The following is a 13,627-nucleotide window of genomic DNA, read 5'->3' on the forward strand; positions in this document are numbered from 1 at the left end:
CTGTGAATGGTTGCAATATAACAATTTTTTACAGTAAGCTGAATAGCTGAATCAAAGTTCAGAACCGTACAAATAAATAATGCTTGTTTATTTGTTTTGATCATTTAGTCTAGTGTAGTATTTCCAGTAGATGATAACTGTGATATATTTTTGGAGCTGTCTGTCTGTATGTTTTTTTTCTGGTACGCTGTCTGCCTGAGTGCAGAACCTCTGTTTGCACCATTCTGCTGCTGACGAGGATGGTTACCACACTGAGTTGAGAATAAGTAGCGTTTAACCACATGAACACAGGGCCATGTTGAGAAGGGTCCTGGCTGATTTCTTAACTGCATATGCATTCATTGCACAGCAAAAGAAACAACATAAATCAAATAATAACCAAACCCACGTATAATAATAGACACATTCATATTGATTGTACACAACTGCCCAGTACTATCGAAATAAGCAGTGATTTGATAAAGTTTCAGATTTGTTTTACAGCTAAGTCACTATGATTAAGTGGTGCTGCAGTGCTGTACTCTTTCTCTGAGTGAATTTTACGCACTCTAAAAACTGCTGGGTGGTTATTTTCTTACCCAACCTAGGACATTTTGCTGGATAATTTCCCCAGTGCTAGGTGGTCTTTTTTGTGCATTTTGTGTAGATTTGAGTTATATATTTTATTTTTTTAATAGTAAAAAATGATATTATAAACATCGAACCGGGTTGTTGATTTGAAGTTAGAATGCTGACATCAGTAACCACAAAACAATCCAAGATCCAAATCCAAAACCAGGATTCAGATCAAACAGAACACGATAAGGTAAACAACAAGCGCTAACGCTCAGTATGCAACAAAAAAGGGGGTTGGCAATACCTCACAAAGTGCCAAACAAACAGAACAGGTGTATCTACAAAGATAGTTGATTGTGAACAGGTGTGTGTGTGTGTGTGACGGGAAACCAGTCTTTGATTGAGTGAGTGTAATGGGTGGGTGTAATGGTGACGTCATGAGACGGGGAACTGTGGAAATTGTAGTTGAGTTGGTTGACGGAGGCGGAGGGAAATTATGGAGGCCTGACAGCCCACCGCCTTACTGGAGGGTCACCGATAGTGGTAGCTCGTTATTTGATATTTGTAATTATCGTTTTAAGTAGATTTTATGTGTTGTGCGTCTCTGTAAAGTTTATTTCCTATTGTTTTTCATCTGTACTTAACATTTTGAAATAAACAAGTCAGAATATCTGCAGCTGAGGGGGAAAGAAGCATAAATATTAAAAGATTTGGTTTTAGTTGAACAGTTTGTCTTTGCTTGTTAGGCAGTTATTATGTCTGTCATTTACGCAAGACGAATATGAAAACACTGCCCCCATGAAATGTATAGCAATGTAATGAAATCAAAGTAGCTGTACACATTATGCATAATTATTAAACGCATGCAAACCTGATCCTGAATGTGTGTTCTGTAATATAGTGACTTGGTAGGCTGGGGATCAGCTCACACTCTGAGCTGTTTTACACGCCACTCCTAATGTAACACACCTGCCTGAGCTGATGATGCTTCAGGCACGTGTAAATGCAGGAGTCAGGGGAATCTGCTTGGAACTCTACAGGACCGTCAGCAGGAACAGCAGCACTTGCACCATAGCAACCTTCGTTTGTGCGAGCGCCCCCCTATGAGCACTTGATGCGCCCCTCTCACAAGTGTGTTCTCTTTCGTGAAGGCAATTACCCATGTTCCTCTGTGATTCTGTGATGTTCCTTGCATAAAGTATGAGTGCAATCTGTAATCATTTCCTTTATCAAGATTTAAAATGGTTGCATAAAAAAATTCATTACCACATTACCATTTTATTATCCTTGAAATGATTCTCTGCCAACGACCAGTTGTTCGTTTTATCAGCAGCACAGCGGAAATAGCAGTAACTGTTAAATCCAGCATCGTGTCAACTGTAGTATTTGACATTTATGCAGCAGTGTCATGTAGGCGAAGGGACGTTGTGTCCCAATTCTGCTCTAAACTCTCAGATGCCCTGAACACGCATGCCCCTTTCAGCAGCTCTTCGACAACGTCATAAAAGTGCACTTTCAGGAAGTGCTTAGGACTTACAGCGAGATTTGGGACAGGGCCATGGAGTGAGCACTGCCACTTAATAATGTCTTCCAGCTTGGTAAGACACTAGAGATAACTGCATTAAATACTTCAACACTGCCGTCCGAATTGTTAACATTTTTACCTCTAGGAAAGACGACCAATCAGCAGTCACTCAGTAACTTTAATGCTATCCAGGCGCCCCTCAGTAGCAGTAATGCTGGCTAGGCATCCCTCAGTAGCAGTAATGGTAACCTGTCAGCTCTCAGTAGCAGTAATGGTAACCTGTCAGCTCTCAGTAGCAGTAATGGTAACCTGTCAGCACTCAGTAGCAGTAATGGTAACCTGTCAGCTCTCAGTAGCAGTAATGGTAACCTGTCAGCACTCAGTAGCAGTAATGGTAACCTGTCAGCTCTCAGTAGCAGTAATGGTAACCTGTCAGTGCCCAGTAGCAGTAATGCTGGCCAGGCGTCCCTCAGTAGCAGTAATGGTAACCTGTCAGCTCTCAGTAGCAGTAATGGTAACCTGTCAGCACTCAGTAGCAGTAATGCTGGCCAGGCGTCCCTCAGTAGCAGTAATGGTAACCTGTCAGCACTCAGTAGCAGTAATGGTAACCTGTCAGCACTCAGTAGCAGTAATGCTGGCCAGGCGTCCCTCAGTAGCAGTAATGGTAACCTGTCAGCACTCAGTAGCAGTAATGCTAGCCAGACATCCCTCAGTAGCAGTAATGGTAACCTGTCAGCACTCAGTAGCAGTAATGCTGGCCAGGCGTCCCTCAGTAGCAGTAATGGTAACCTGTCAGCTCTCAGTAGCAGTAATGCTGGCTAGGCGTCCCTCAGTAGCAGTAATGGTAACCTATCAGCACTCAGTAGCAGTAATGCTGGCCAGGCGTCCCTCAGTAGCAGTAATGGTAACCTGTCAGCTCTCAGTAGCAGTAATGCTAGCCAGACATCCCTCAGTAGCAGTAATGGTAACCTGTCAGCTCTCAGTAGCAGTAATGGTAACCTGTCAGCACTCAGTAGCAGTAATGCTGGCCAGGCGTCCCTCAGTAGCAGTAATGGTAACCTGTCAGCACTCAGTAGCAGTAATGCTGGCCAGGCATCCCTCAGTAGCAGTAATGGTAACCTGTCAGCACTCAGTAGCAGTAATGCTGGCCAGGCGTCCCTCAGTAGCAGTAATGGTAACCTGTCAGCACTCAGTAGCAGTAATGCTGGCCAGGCGTCCCTCAGTAGCAGTAATGGTAACCTGTCAGCTCTCAGTAGCAGTAATGCTGGCCAGGCGTCCCTCAGTAGCAGTAATGGTAACCTGTCAGCTCTCAGTAGCAGTAATGGTAACCTGTCAGCTCTCAGTAGCAGTAATGCTGGCCAGGCGTCCCTCAGTAGCAGTAATGGTAACCTGTCAGCACTCAGTAGCAGTAATGGTAACCTGTCAGCACTCAGTAGCAGTAATGCTGGCCAGGCGTCCCTCAGTAGCAGTAATGGTAACCTGTCAGCACTCAGTAGCAGTAATGCTGGCCAGGCGTCCCTCAGTAGCAGTAATGGTAACCTGTCAGCACTCAGTAGCAGTAATGCTGGCCAGGCGTCCCTCAGTAGCAGTAATGGTAACCTGTCAGCTCTCAGTAGCAGTAATGCTGGCCAGGCGTCCCTCAGTAGCAGTAATGGTAACCTGTCAGCTCTCAGTAGCAGTAATGGTAACCTGTCAGCTCTCAGTAGCAGTAATGCTGGCCAGGCGTCCCTCAGTAGCAGTAATGGTAACCTGTCAGCACTCAGTAGCAGTAATGGTAACCTGTCAGCACTCAGTAGCAGTAATGGTAACCTGTCAGCTCTCAGTAGCAGTAATGCTGGCCAGGCGTCCCTCAGTAGCAGTAATGGTAACCTGTCAGCACTCAGTAGCAGTAATGCTGGCCAGGCGTCCCTCAGTAGCAGTAATGGTAACCTGTCAGCACTCAGTAGCAGTAATGCTGGCCAGGCGTCCCTCAGTAGCAGTAATGGTAACCTGTCAGCACTCAGTAGCAGTAATGCTGGCCAGGCGTCCCTCAGTAGCAGTAATGGTAACCTGTCAGCTCTCAGTAGCAGTAATGCTGGCCAGGCGTCCCTCAGTAGCAGTAATGGTAACCTGTCAGCTCTCAGTAGCAGTAATGCTGGCCAGGCGTCCCTCAGTAGCAGTAATGGTAACCTGTCAGCTCTCAGTAGCAGTAATGCTGGCCAGGCGTCCCTCAGTAGCAGTAATGGTAACCTGTCAGCACTCAGTAGCAGTAATGGTAACCTGTCAGCACTCAGTAGCAGTAATGGTAACCTGTCAGCTCTCAGTAGCAGTAATGCTGGCCAGGCGTCCCTCAGTAGCAGTAATGGTAACCTGTCAGCACTCAGTAGCAGTAATGGTAACCTGTCAGCACTCAGTAGCAGTAATGCTGGCCAGGCGTCCCTCAGTAGCAGTAATGGTAACCTGTCAGCTCTCAGTAGCAGTAATGGTAACCTGTCAGCACTCAGTAGTAGTAATGCTGGCTAGGCGTCCCTCAGTAGCAGTAATGGTAACCTGTCAGCACTCAGTAGCAGTAATGCTGGCCAGGCGTCCCTCAGTAGCAGTAATGGTAACCTGTCAGCACTCAGTAGCAGTAATGCTAGCCAGACATCCCTCAGTAGCAGTAATGGTAACCTGTCAGCACTCAGTAGCAGTAATGCTGGCCAGGCGTCCCTCAGTAGCAGTAATGGTAACCTGTCAGCTCTCAGTAGCAGTAATGGTAACCTGTCAGCACTCAGTAGCAGTAATGCTGGCCAGGCGTCCCTCAGTAGCAGTAATGGTAACCTGTCAGCACTCAGTAGCAGTAATGCTAGCCAGACATCCCTCAGTAGCAGTAATGGTAACCTGTCAGCACTCAGTAGCAGTAATGCTAGCCAGACATCCCTCAGTAGCAGTAATGGTAACCTGTCAGCACTCAGTAGCAGTAATGGTAACCTGTCAGCACTCAGTAGCAGTAATGCTAGCCAGACATCCCTCAGTAGCAGTAATGGTAACCTGTCAGCACTCAGTAGCAGTAATGGTAACCTGTCAGCACTCAGTAGCAGTAATGCTAGCCAGACATCCCTCAGTAGCAGTAATGGTAACCTGTCAGCACTCAGTAGCAGTAATGGTAACCTGTCAGCACTCAGTAGCAGTAATGCTAGCCAGACATCCCTCAGTAGCAGTAATGGTAACCTGTCAGCACTCAGTAGCAGTAATGCTGGCCAGGCATCCCTCAGTAGCAGTAATGGTAACCTGTCAGCTCTCAGTAGCAGTAATGGTAACCTGTCAGCTCTCAGTAGCAGTAATGCTAGCCAGACATCCCTCAGTCAGGCAGCACTCAGTATAAATGTATTTACACGTCTATCTGATCATATTCTAGGCTCAGATTATGTTGTTGGGTGCTGGTAAACATGTAACATGTGCATCATCTCCTGAACAAAATCTATTTTTGTGCTTATTGCGCTGTTCCTCGCAGAAGCCCTGCTGTGCGTTAATCTCAAATAATCTACTATGGTTATTTTTAACTCCAGCGGTTTTATGAGTCAGCGAGGCCGAGCTCATTCCAGAATTATCCGGGTTAATTAAGTCAGCCGGCTGAAGAACTGGGCTGCTGTAGGTGTTTTTGCATTTGGAGAAGAGGGTGACCTAATTGCTGGATGTTTTTGTACCTTGTGTTGACGTTACTTAACCAGTCAGGCTGATGGATAGCAGGTCGATATTTCTGTACGTTGAGTAGACTGGTGGGTGGTGGGTGGGTGACTTTTCTCGTCTTCAGGCCGATGGCCTGAACTTTATCATTTTTTTCCGCTCTGACTGGTATGTTTTTTTCCTTGCAGCAGAGTGAATGGAACTGTGTGTGTGTGTGTGTGTGTGTGGTGTTTCCTGTTCACCTCCAGTCTAGTTAGTCACCTTGTGATTGGCTGTCATTCTTAAAGTTCGCATAGTCAGCTCTAGTGGTCCTAACTAATAGCTGATAAAGTGCGTAATTAAAGGAACGTACAATCGGTCCAAGTTATTTTACCCCGTGTCTTTTTCCTCAGTGTCATAAAATGATGTATGATGCTTGAAAACAAAGTAATGTAGGCTAATTAAAATGCTAATGCTGTTTACAGAATGACTGCGGCTACATCACACACAGGAGCCATAGAGGGAAGACCACACACACAGTGTTATAAATGTATTGCAGTGAATGGAGTTCACTCTCTCTCGCTTGGCTATGGAGAGCTGTACCCACACACACACACACCACAGTGCGTCTGGAGCTGTCTGGTCTCCTAGCAACGCTGTTGGAAGTCTGAAGTGTTTCTGAAAGGTTTATACGACTCAAATGTGGCTTCCTACCCTCACTGATGGGCCGGTTTATATGCAGTCACCTAGGGCCCCAAACCACCAGAGGCCCTACCACCACCATGTAGCATTTATTTAGGTTGTTTTATTTATTCATTCTATAACATTTCAGTTATTGCCCATGGATCAAGATCAAAGCTGAAGGTAAACCTCACCAGTATTTTGTCCGGTTGTGCTGTTCTGTTCTCCTGTCCGCTCTTTGTTGGTGGCTGATCTGTCAGTTGTCAGTTGTCAGTCTGTCAGTTTTTACTATATCTGACTTCATCCAAAGCTACTGTAAGATATGTGTAAAACGAGTCCAGACACTGCTAACCGGATACACACTGAGTGTCCATCACTCAGTATAGTATCAGAACACAGCAGAACTGGCGAACACCACTAACAGCACAAAAAGCGACTGGTCCATCTTTATATGGTAATCCATCCAGCATGGCCACACATCTTCATCCCTACATCCCTTTTTTTCTTTTTTGCTAATTCGAACTGGTCTAGTGGTTGGATATCCATGATCCATTCTATGTGAAGATACATTCTATTCTATGGCCATGATGCAACATGATTGCCTGAATACCAGAATCAGAATAGCCAGAATACCAGCTAATCAGCACTCAGTAGCCAGAGTGCCAGTCAATCAGCGCTCAGTAGATAGAATGCCAGTCAATCAGCACTCAGTAGCCAGAATGCCAGTCAATCAGCGCTCAGTAGATAGAATGCCAGTCAATCAGCACTCAGTGGCCAGAATGCAGCCATAGAATACCAGTCAATCAGCACTCAGTAGATACAATGCCAGTCAATCAGCACTCAGTAGATACAATGCCAGTCAATCAGCACTCAGTAGATACAATGCCAGTCAATCAGCACTCAGTAGATAGAATGCCAGTAAATCAGCACTCAGTAGATAGAATGCCAGTAAATCAGCACTCAGTAGCCAGAATGCCAGCCATTCAGCACTCAGTAGCCAGAACACACTCAGTAGCCAGCACACTCAGTAGATAGAAAGCCAGCCAATCAGCACTCAGTAGATAGAATGCCAGTCAATCAGCACTCAGTAGCCAGAATGCCAGCCATTCAGCACTCAGTAGCCAGAACACACTCAGTAGCCAGCACACTCAGTAGATAGAAAGCCAGCCAATCAGCACTCAGTAGATAGAATGCCAGTCAATCAGCACTCAGTAGCCAGAATGCCAGTCAATCAGCACTCAGTATATAGAACGCCAGCCAATCAGCACAGTTTTTTTCATTAAATATTTGTACCTCCATTCCCTAACCATTCAATACAGGCTGGCTAAGACGCACCCTTGAGTATTTCATATTTATATATAGACAGCTGTGGCAGTAGCTGAAGGTCAGTGATGATATCACTTCCTGTGTTGTGTTTTTTTTTAAAAGCCACTGTTTATTTCTGACTCACCGCAGTCTGATCTTTGACCCCTGTGAGGTTAGCACCATAGTTCACATAATCCAGAAATCAGAAGATTCTCTCATTATCTCTCTCTCCCTCTCTCTCTCCTCCTTTTCCCCCCCATTCTCTTTTTTACTGTCTTAACTCTTTCCTCCCCGCCCTCTCTCTCTCTCTCTCTCTCTCTCTCTCGCTATTGCTCTCCCTCTGATGTTGAGTTTATTTGACACAGTCAAAGCGCCCTGCATAATTGATTGATGGACAAGCTGAGTGCTGATGTCATCTGCTATGGTGTATGTGTGTGTATGTGTGTGTGTTTAAACACAGTACCTAATGCTGACTCTCAGCAATAACTAATACTAAATTGTCACAGCCGAGACGGGTCTCATCCTGTAAGCCACTTACAGCTTTGTAAATGGGAGGACAGTGTGTGTGTGTGTGTGTGTGCGCACACAACCAGTGCTCTACTTGTGCTGTTGCATTTTTGCCATTGCCATGGCATTTAGTGGTTGCCGTGGAGTTTTGTGGTCGCCGGCGGCAATTATTTTCTGCCGGACGCCACAGCAGGCCATCAGAGCATCCAGATAAACAGCACCGGAAAACTCACACACTCACTCTCACTCACACACTACTCTCTCTCTCCTTCTCTCTCTCTCTCAAACACACACACACACACTTCCTCTGTCTCACTGCCAGTGAGTGAATCAGTTTACACCATTCAGCTGCTTCAGAGTCTGACAGCCAGACAGAGATTACACACACACACACACACACACTCACACACACAGTTCCCCTCTGCTCCTCTGCTGCTGGGTGTTCCTGTCCTTGTGGAGCACAGTGTGCTCAAATGAGCTCAGACAGTGTGTGTGTTTGGAGTTACAGTCAGTTGTATAACAGCACATCAGCCGCGATATGATATTGTCATGATCCTTGATCTTTTCATCATTACTACAACTGCAACATTATCAAGGATACTTCTATATTATACTGTACAATATTATACTGTACTTGTACAGGGAAATGATCTCAAATCCTATACAGTATGATACGATACCTCAACCTCAACAGTATTATCCTGCCACTTATACAATATTATCATAACAATCTTTCAGCTTCAATATTATCATGATACTTACAATGCTATATTATCAAAATACTTCATCTTGCAAAATGCAACATCATGTAGCATGTAGCATCATGTAGCTATGTGCTGCATCATGATACTGATACAGTGTGATACCCTACTTTAGCTGCAATATTTTCACAATATTTATACATTATTACAATACTTCCGCTACAGTTTTATACAGTATGATACGACACTTAAGCTACAATATTATCACAATACTTAAACAGTATAATACATCAGCACAGTCTTATCACAAAACCTATACAGTACGATACATTACTTCAGCTACAGTATGAAACGAAACTTCAGTTACAATATTAAAACGAAATGTTTACAGTATTATATGAAAATTCAGGTACAATGCTTTTACAATACTATATTATCATAATATAATGAATCTCATACAGTATGAAACAATACTTCATCTGCAGTATTGTATCAGTATAGCAAAAAACAGCATCATCGTAATATTTCAGCTACAATGCTACAACAATACGTACAATATTGCCATAATACTTCAGCTACAATGTTGTAATGAAACTTCTACAGTATGAAACAATACTTTAGCTAAAACATTATAAATGAAACAAAATATGTATGATCATAATCGTCATAATATCAGTATGAAATGCTAATTCAGCTACAATATTAACAGTATTGGTAACAAGCAATATTATCTTAATACTTCAGAAATAATATTGAACAAACAAAACTTCTACGGTATGAAACAATACTTCATCTGCAGTATTGTATCAGTATTGTAAACAAATGGTATTATTATAATAGTTCAGCGACAATACTTACAATATTGCCATAATACTTTAGATACAATATTATGACAAAATTTGTACTGTATGAAATGAAACTTATATGACACTTATATGAAATTAACATAATACGTCAGCTACAATGTTATAAGTAAATGTTTACAGTATGTTATGAAACCTCAGCTACAATATAACAAAGAAATATGCAATTATATTAAACTTTAGGTACAATGCTTTTACAATGCACTGCAATAATATCATAAAAATTTACAGAATATGATACAGTCCTTCATCTAGGTTGTGTCTCGGAGGACGCACATGCTAGCATTACGTAAAGGGGGGTCCTGGATAATGGGGTTTACTGAAAATGACCAAACTGGGAAGAGCCATATTAGTGTCTGTAAAGAGGTAAAAGCTAAGCAGGTGGGTTATGCAGTCAGTACAGCTCTTGAAAGCAGGTCAATATATATATTTTTTTTGATTGACCATTGGTAGGTGTAAAAGCATGCTATCACTCTTTATCTTCTGTGCTAATAGGTACTGGATGGACTAAGAAGCTCCACTGAGGTTCAAGAGAAGAGCTCTGTTATTTGTGTGTGTATGAGAGTGAGTGTTGATGCTTTAGTGATATTGTGAAACTAATAATAAAAAAATTAATCCCCCCCTTTTCCCTCTCTCTCTCTCTTAGTAGAAGATGGGGTGTGTGCAGTGTAAAGATAAGGACTCTAAGCTGGTGGATGCTGAGGGTGAGCAGTGTGGCGCTGGGCCGGTGTGTGTGCGCTTTAACGACCCCCAGCAGCTCGCAGTCAGCGCCATCCCCAACTACAACAATTTCCATTCAGCAGGGGGCGCTCAGGGTGTTACTGTATTTGGAGGAGTCAGCACACATACTGGAACACTGCGCACGAGAGGAGGAACAGGTAAACACATGCACACACTGTGTTTACAAAATGAATGACAGGGATGACCAGGCTTGCTACTAATAACTAAAGGGCTACACAAGCTAGCAGTGCAGCCGTTTAACTAGTAAATGCCTAAATACACTAGTAAATGAAGAGCTTACTAGACTAGTCATGTAACTAATATGCAAAGACTTTAATGAGACTAGTAGTACTAACTAAAGACCAAACTAAGCTGCAAATGTAGCTAAGCGCTAATTAGAAATAAAAGCAGTTTAAGAAGTAACTAAAGGTCTTACTAGACTAGTTCCTAAAGATAAAACTAGGCAACAGTGGAACTAATGGAACAATATATCTAGCAACTGAAAAGCCATATATTTTACACCTTATTTTACAGCAGCAACTTTCTAGATTTGGTTTCTTTCTCTTTTGTGTAGCAAAAAAAAAAGTTTTCTGCTGAAGGCTAAATGGATGGGGCTAAACTGCTGAAGGCTTAATGGGTGGGGCTAAAGTGCTGAATGCTAAATGGGTGGGGCTAAACTGCTGTAGGCTGAATGAGGAGGGGCTAAACTGCTGTAGGCTGAATGAGGAGGGACTAAACTGCTGTAGGCTGAATGAGGAGGGGCTGAACTGCTGTAGGCTGAATGAGGAGGGGATAAACAGCTGTAGGCTGAATGAGGAGGGACTAAACTGCTGTAGGCTGAATGAGGAGGGGCTAAACAGCTGTAGGCTGAATGAGGAGGGACTAAACTGCTGTAGGCTGAATGAGGAGGGGCTGAACTGCTGTAGGCTGAATGAGGAGGGGCTAAACTGCTGTAGACTGAATGAGGAGGGGCTAAACAGCTGTAGGCTGAATGAGGAGGGGCTAAACTGCTGTAGGCTGAATGAGGAGGGGCTGAACTGCTGTAGGCTGAATGAGGAGGGGCTAAACTGCTGTAGACTGAATGAGGAGGGGATAAACTGCTGTAGGCTGAATGAGGAGGGGATAAACAGCTGTAGGCTGAATGAGGAGGGGATAAACTGCTGTAGGCTGAATGAGGAGGGGATAAACAGCTGTAGGCTGAATGAGGAGGGGATAAACTGCTGTAGGCTGAATGAGGAGGGGCTGAACTGCTGTAGGCTGAATGAGGAGGGGCTGAACTGCTGTAGGCTGAATGAGGAGGGGCTGAAAAAGGTGGGGCTGAACTGCTATAGGGTAAAGGAGGTTAAGTATTTGTTGTTTTTTGATGAACACACAACACAAAGTTTAGAGTGCTGCGTGGTAGCATATACAAAAGAAAAGTCTACGTCTGTATCTTGTTGGTTTTACAGTGTTTTTACTTTGATAGTCATGGTTTTGTTTGCAGAATTTATCATCTTTAACTCCCCTTTACTGTCTCTTCACAACTGAATGTATATATGTGTGTGTGTGTGTGTGTGTGTGTGTGCGCGTGCGTGTGTGACTGGTCCCCAGGCAGAATTTCCATTTAGCATTTAACTCCAACCCAGCAGCTCTCACTGCCCTCACTGACCCATGAGAGAGAGAGAAATTAGGGATTATCTCTGGCCTGAATAATCCAGACCTGTAGCTGCAGCACTTTAATTTCCTCCTACGCTCACAGACACACACACACACACACACACACACACACATAGCCTGTTTTACGTTGCTGCTGTGCTGTTTGTGCTGTTTGTTTCAATTAGAGGGACTATTCTACACATTTGGCTCCAACAGTGAGCTTATTTATTTATTTATTAATTATTTTATTTTTATTATTAATTTATTTTGAAAAAAGGGCTGAAGAGGTCAGGCTAAACTGCTGTAGGCTGAATGAGGAGGGGCTAAACTGCTGTAGGCTGAATGAGGAGGGGCTAAACTGCTGAAGACTGAATGAGGAGGGGATAAACTGCTGTAGGCTGAATGAGGAGGAGCTAAACTGCTGTAGGCTGAATGAGGAGGAGCTAAACTGCTGTAGGCTGAATGAGGAGGGGCTGAACTGCTGTATGCTAAAGGAGGTTGGGGTTACTGCTGTATGCTAAAGGAGGTTGGGGTTACTGCTGTATAATAAAGGGGGTAGGGCTACTGCTGGAGGCTGAATGAGTGGGCTAAACTACTATATGCTGAATGGGTGAATGTATATAGTATTTGTTTGTTTTGATGAAAAACATCACATTTAAAAGTTCAAAACAGACTCTGCATACTTTAGATTCCATATGTGGACTGCACAGACGTGGGAGTTAACACTATGTTTGTTTAACACTAACTTTTTTATTGGAAAACAGTGAGGAACAGCTGGAAATGACGTTCCGCATTTTAAAGAGCTCATTGCATGGAAAACTAACCATGAAATGAGCTCTTTAAAATATGGAACGTCATCCCCAGCTGAACCTAAACACACATGTACACACACACACACACACATTCTGGGCTTTGGCGGTGTGTTTTGCCGCAGCTCGTGTGCGTGTCGTGTGTCCGTCTACGTGATTACTTCCCCAGGCACTAAATTGCAGGTCTGAGGGAGAATCTGATATGGGCAAAATTGTCCACTGACCAAAATACACACATTTATCCCTCACAGCTCACACTGTAGTTTCTCTTCACTCTTACAGAGATGGTTCGGCAACAGTTTTAGCCTTTACCACACATGTAGTCGATTTGTAGTCAATTCTTCCTCTCTCCCACTTTCTCTGACTCTCTTACTTTCTTTTGCTCTCCCTACCTTTCTCTCTCTCTCTCTCTCTCTCTCTCTCTCTCTCAGGTGTTACTCTGTTTGTAGCACTGTATGATTATGAGGCTCGGACAGAAGATGATCTAAGCTTCCAGAAAGGAGAGAAGTTTCAGATCATTAACAGCACGTAAGTCTCTCTCTCTCTCTCACACACACACACACACACACACACACACACACACACACACACACACAGTCTGTTTTTATTTGACTTCTCTGTGGCTCTCTGCTGCCCTCTGGTGGTCACAGAATTACAGCTGCACCAGCACTATAACCACTTTAATCAAAAAGACACACATAC

The 13,627-nt window shown here is 43.7% G+C and overlaps 1 protein-coding gene across 5 annotated transcripts in view; it reads left to right on the plus strand.

Annotated features, from left to right (window-relative positions):
• fynb (FYN proto-oncogene, Src family tyrosine kinase b) overlaps positions 1–13,627 on the plus strand; it is a 41,718-nt gene that overhangs the window by 14,417 nt on the left and 13,674 nt on the right. For 4 of the 5 annotated variants that reach the window (XM_072676696.1, XM_072676699.1, XM_072676700.1 and 1 more), the window contains exons 2-3: positions 10,408–10,639; positions 13,357–13,453. In XM_072676696.1, the coding sequence (XP_072532797.1) occupies positions 10,414–10,639; positions 13,357–13,453 (323 nt within the window). In that variant the 5' untranslated portion in view covers positions 10,408–10,413. The remainder of the gene's footprint in view (positions 1–10,407; positions 10,640–13,356; positions 13,454–13,627) is intronic. The other variant, XM_072676697.1, reaches the window with a different exon arrangement.

The sequence above is a fragment of the Salminus brasiliensis genome, chromosome 1 (genome assembly GCF_030463535.1).
Source record: "Salminus brasiliensis chromosome 1, fSalBra1.hap2, whole genome shotgun sequence".
Taxonomy (NCBI): Eukaryota; Metazoa; Chordata; class Actinopteri; order Characiformes; family Bryconidae; genus Salminus; species Salminus brasiliensis.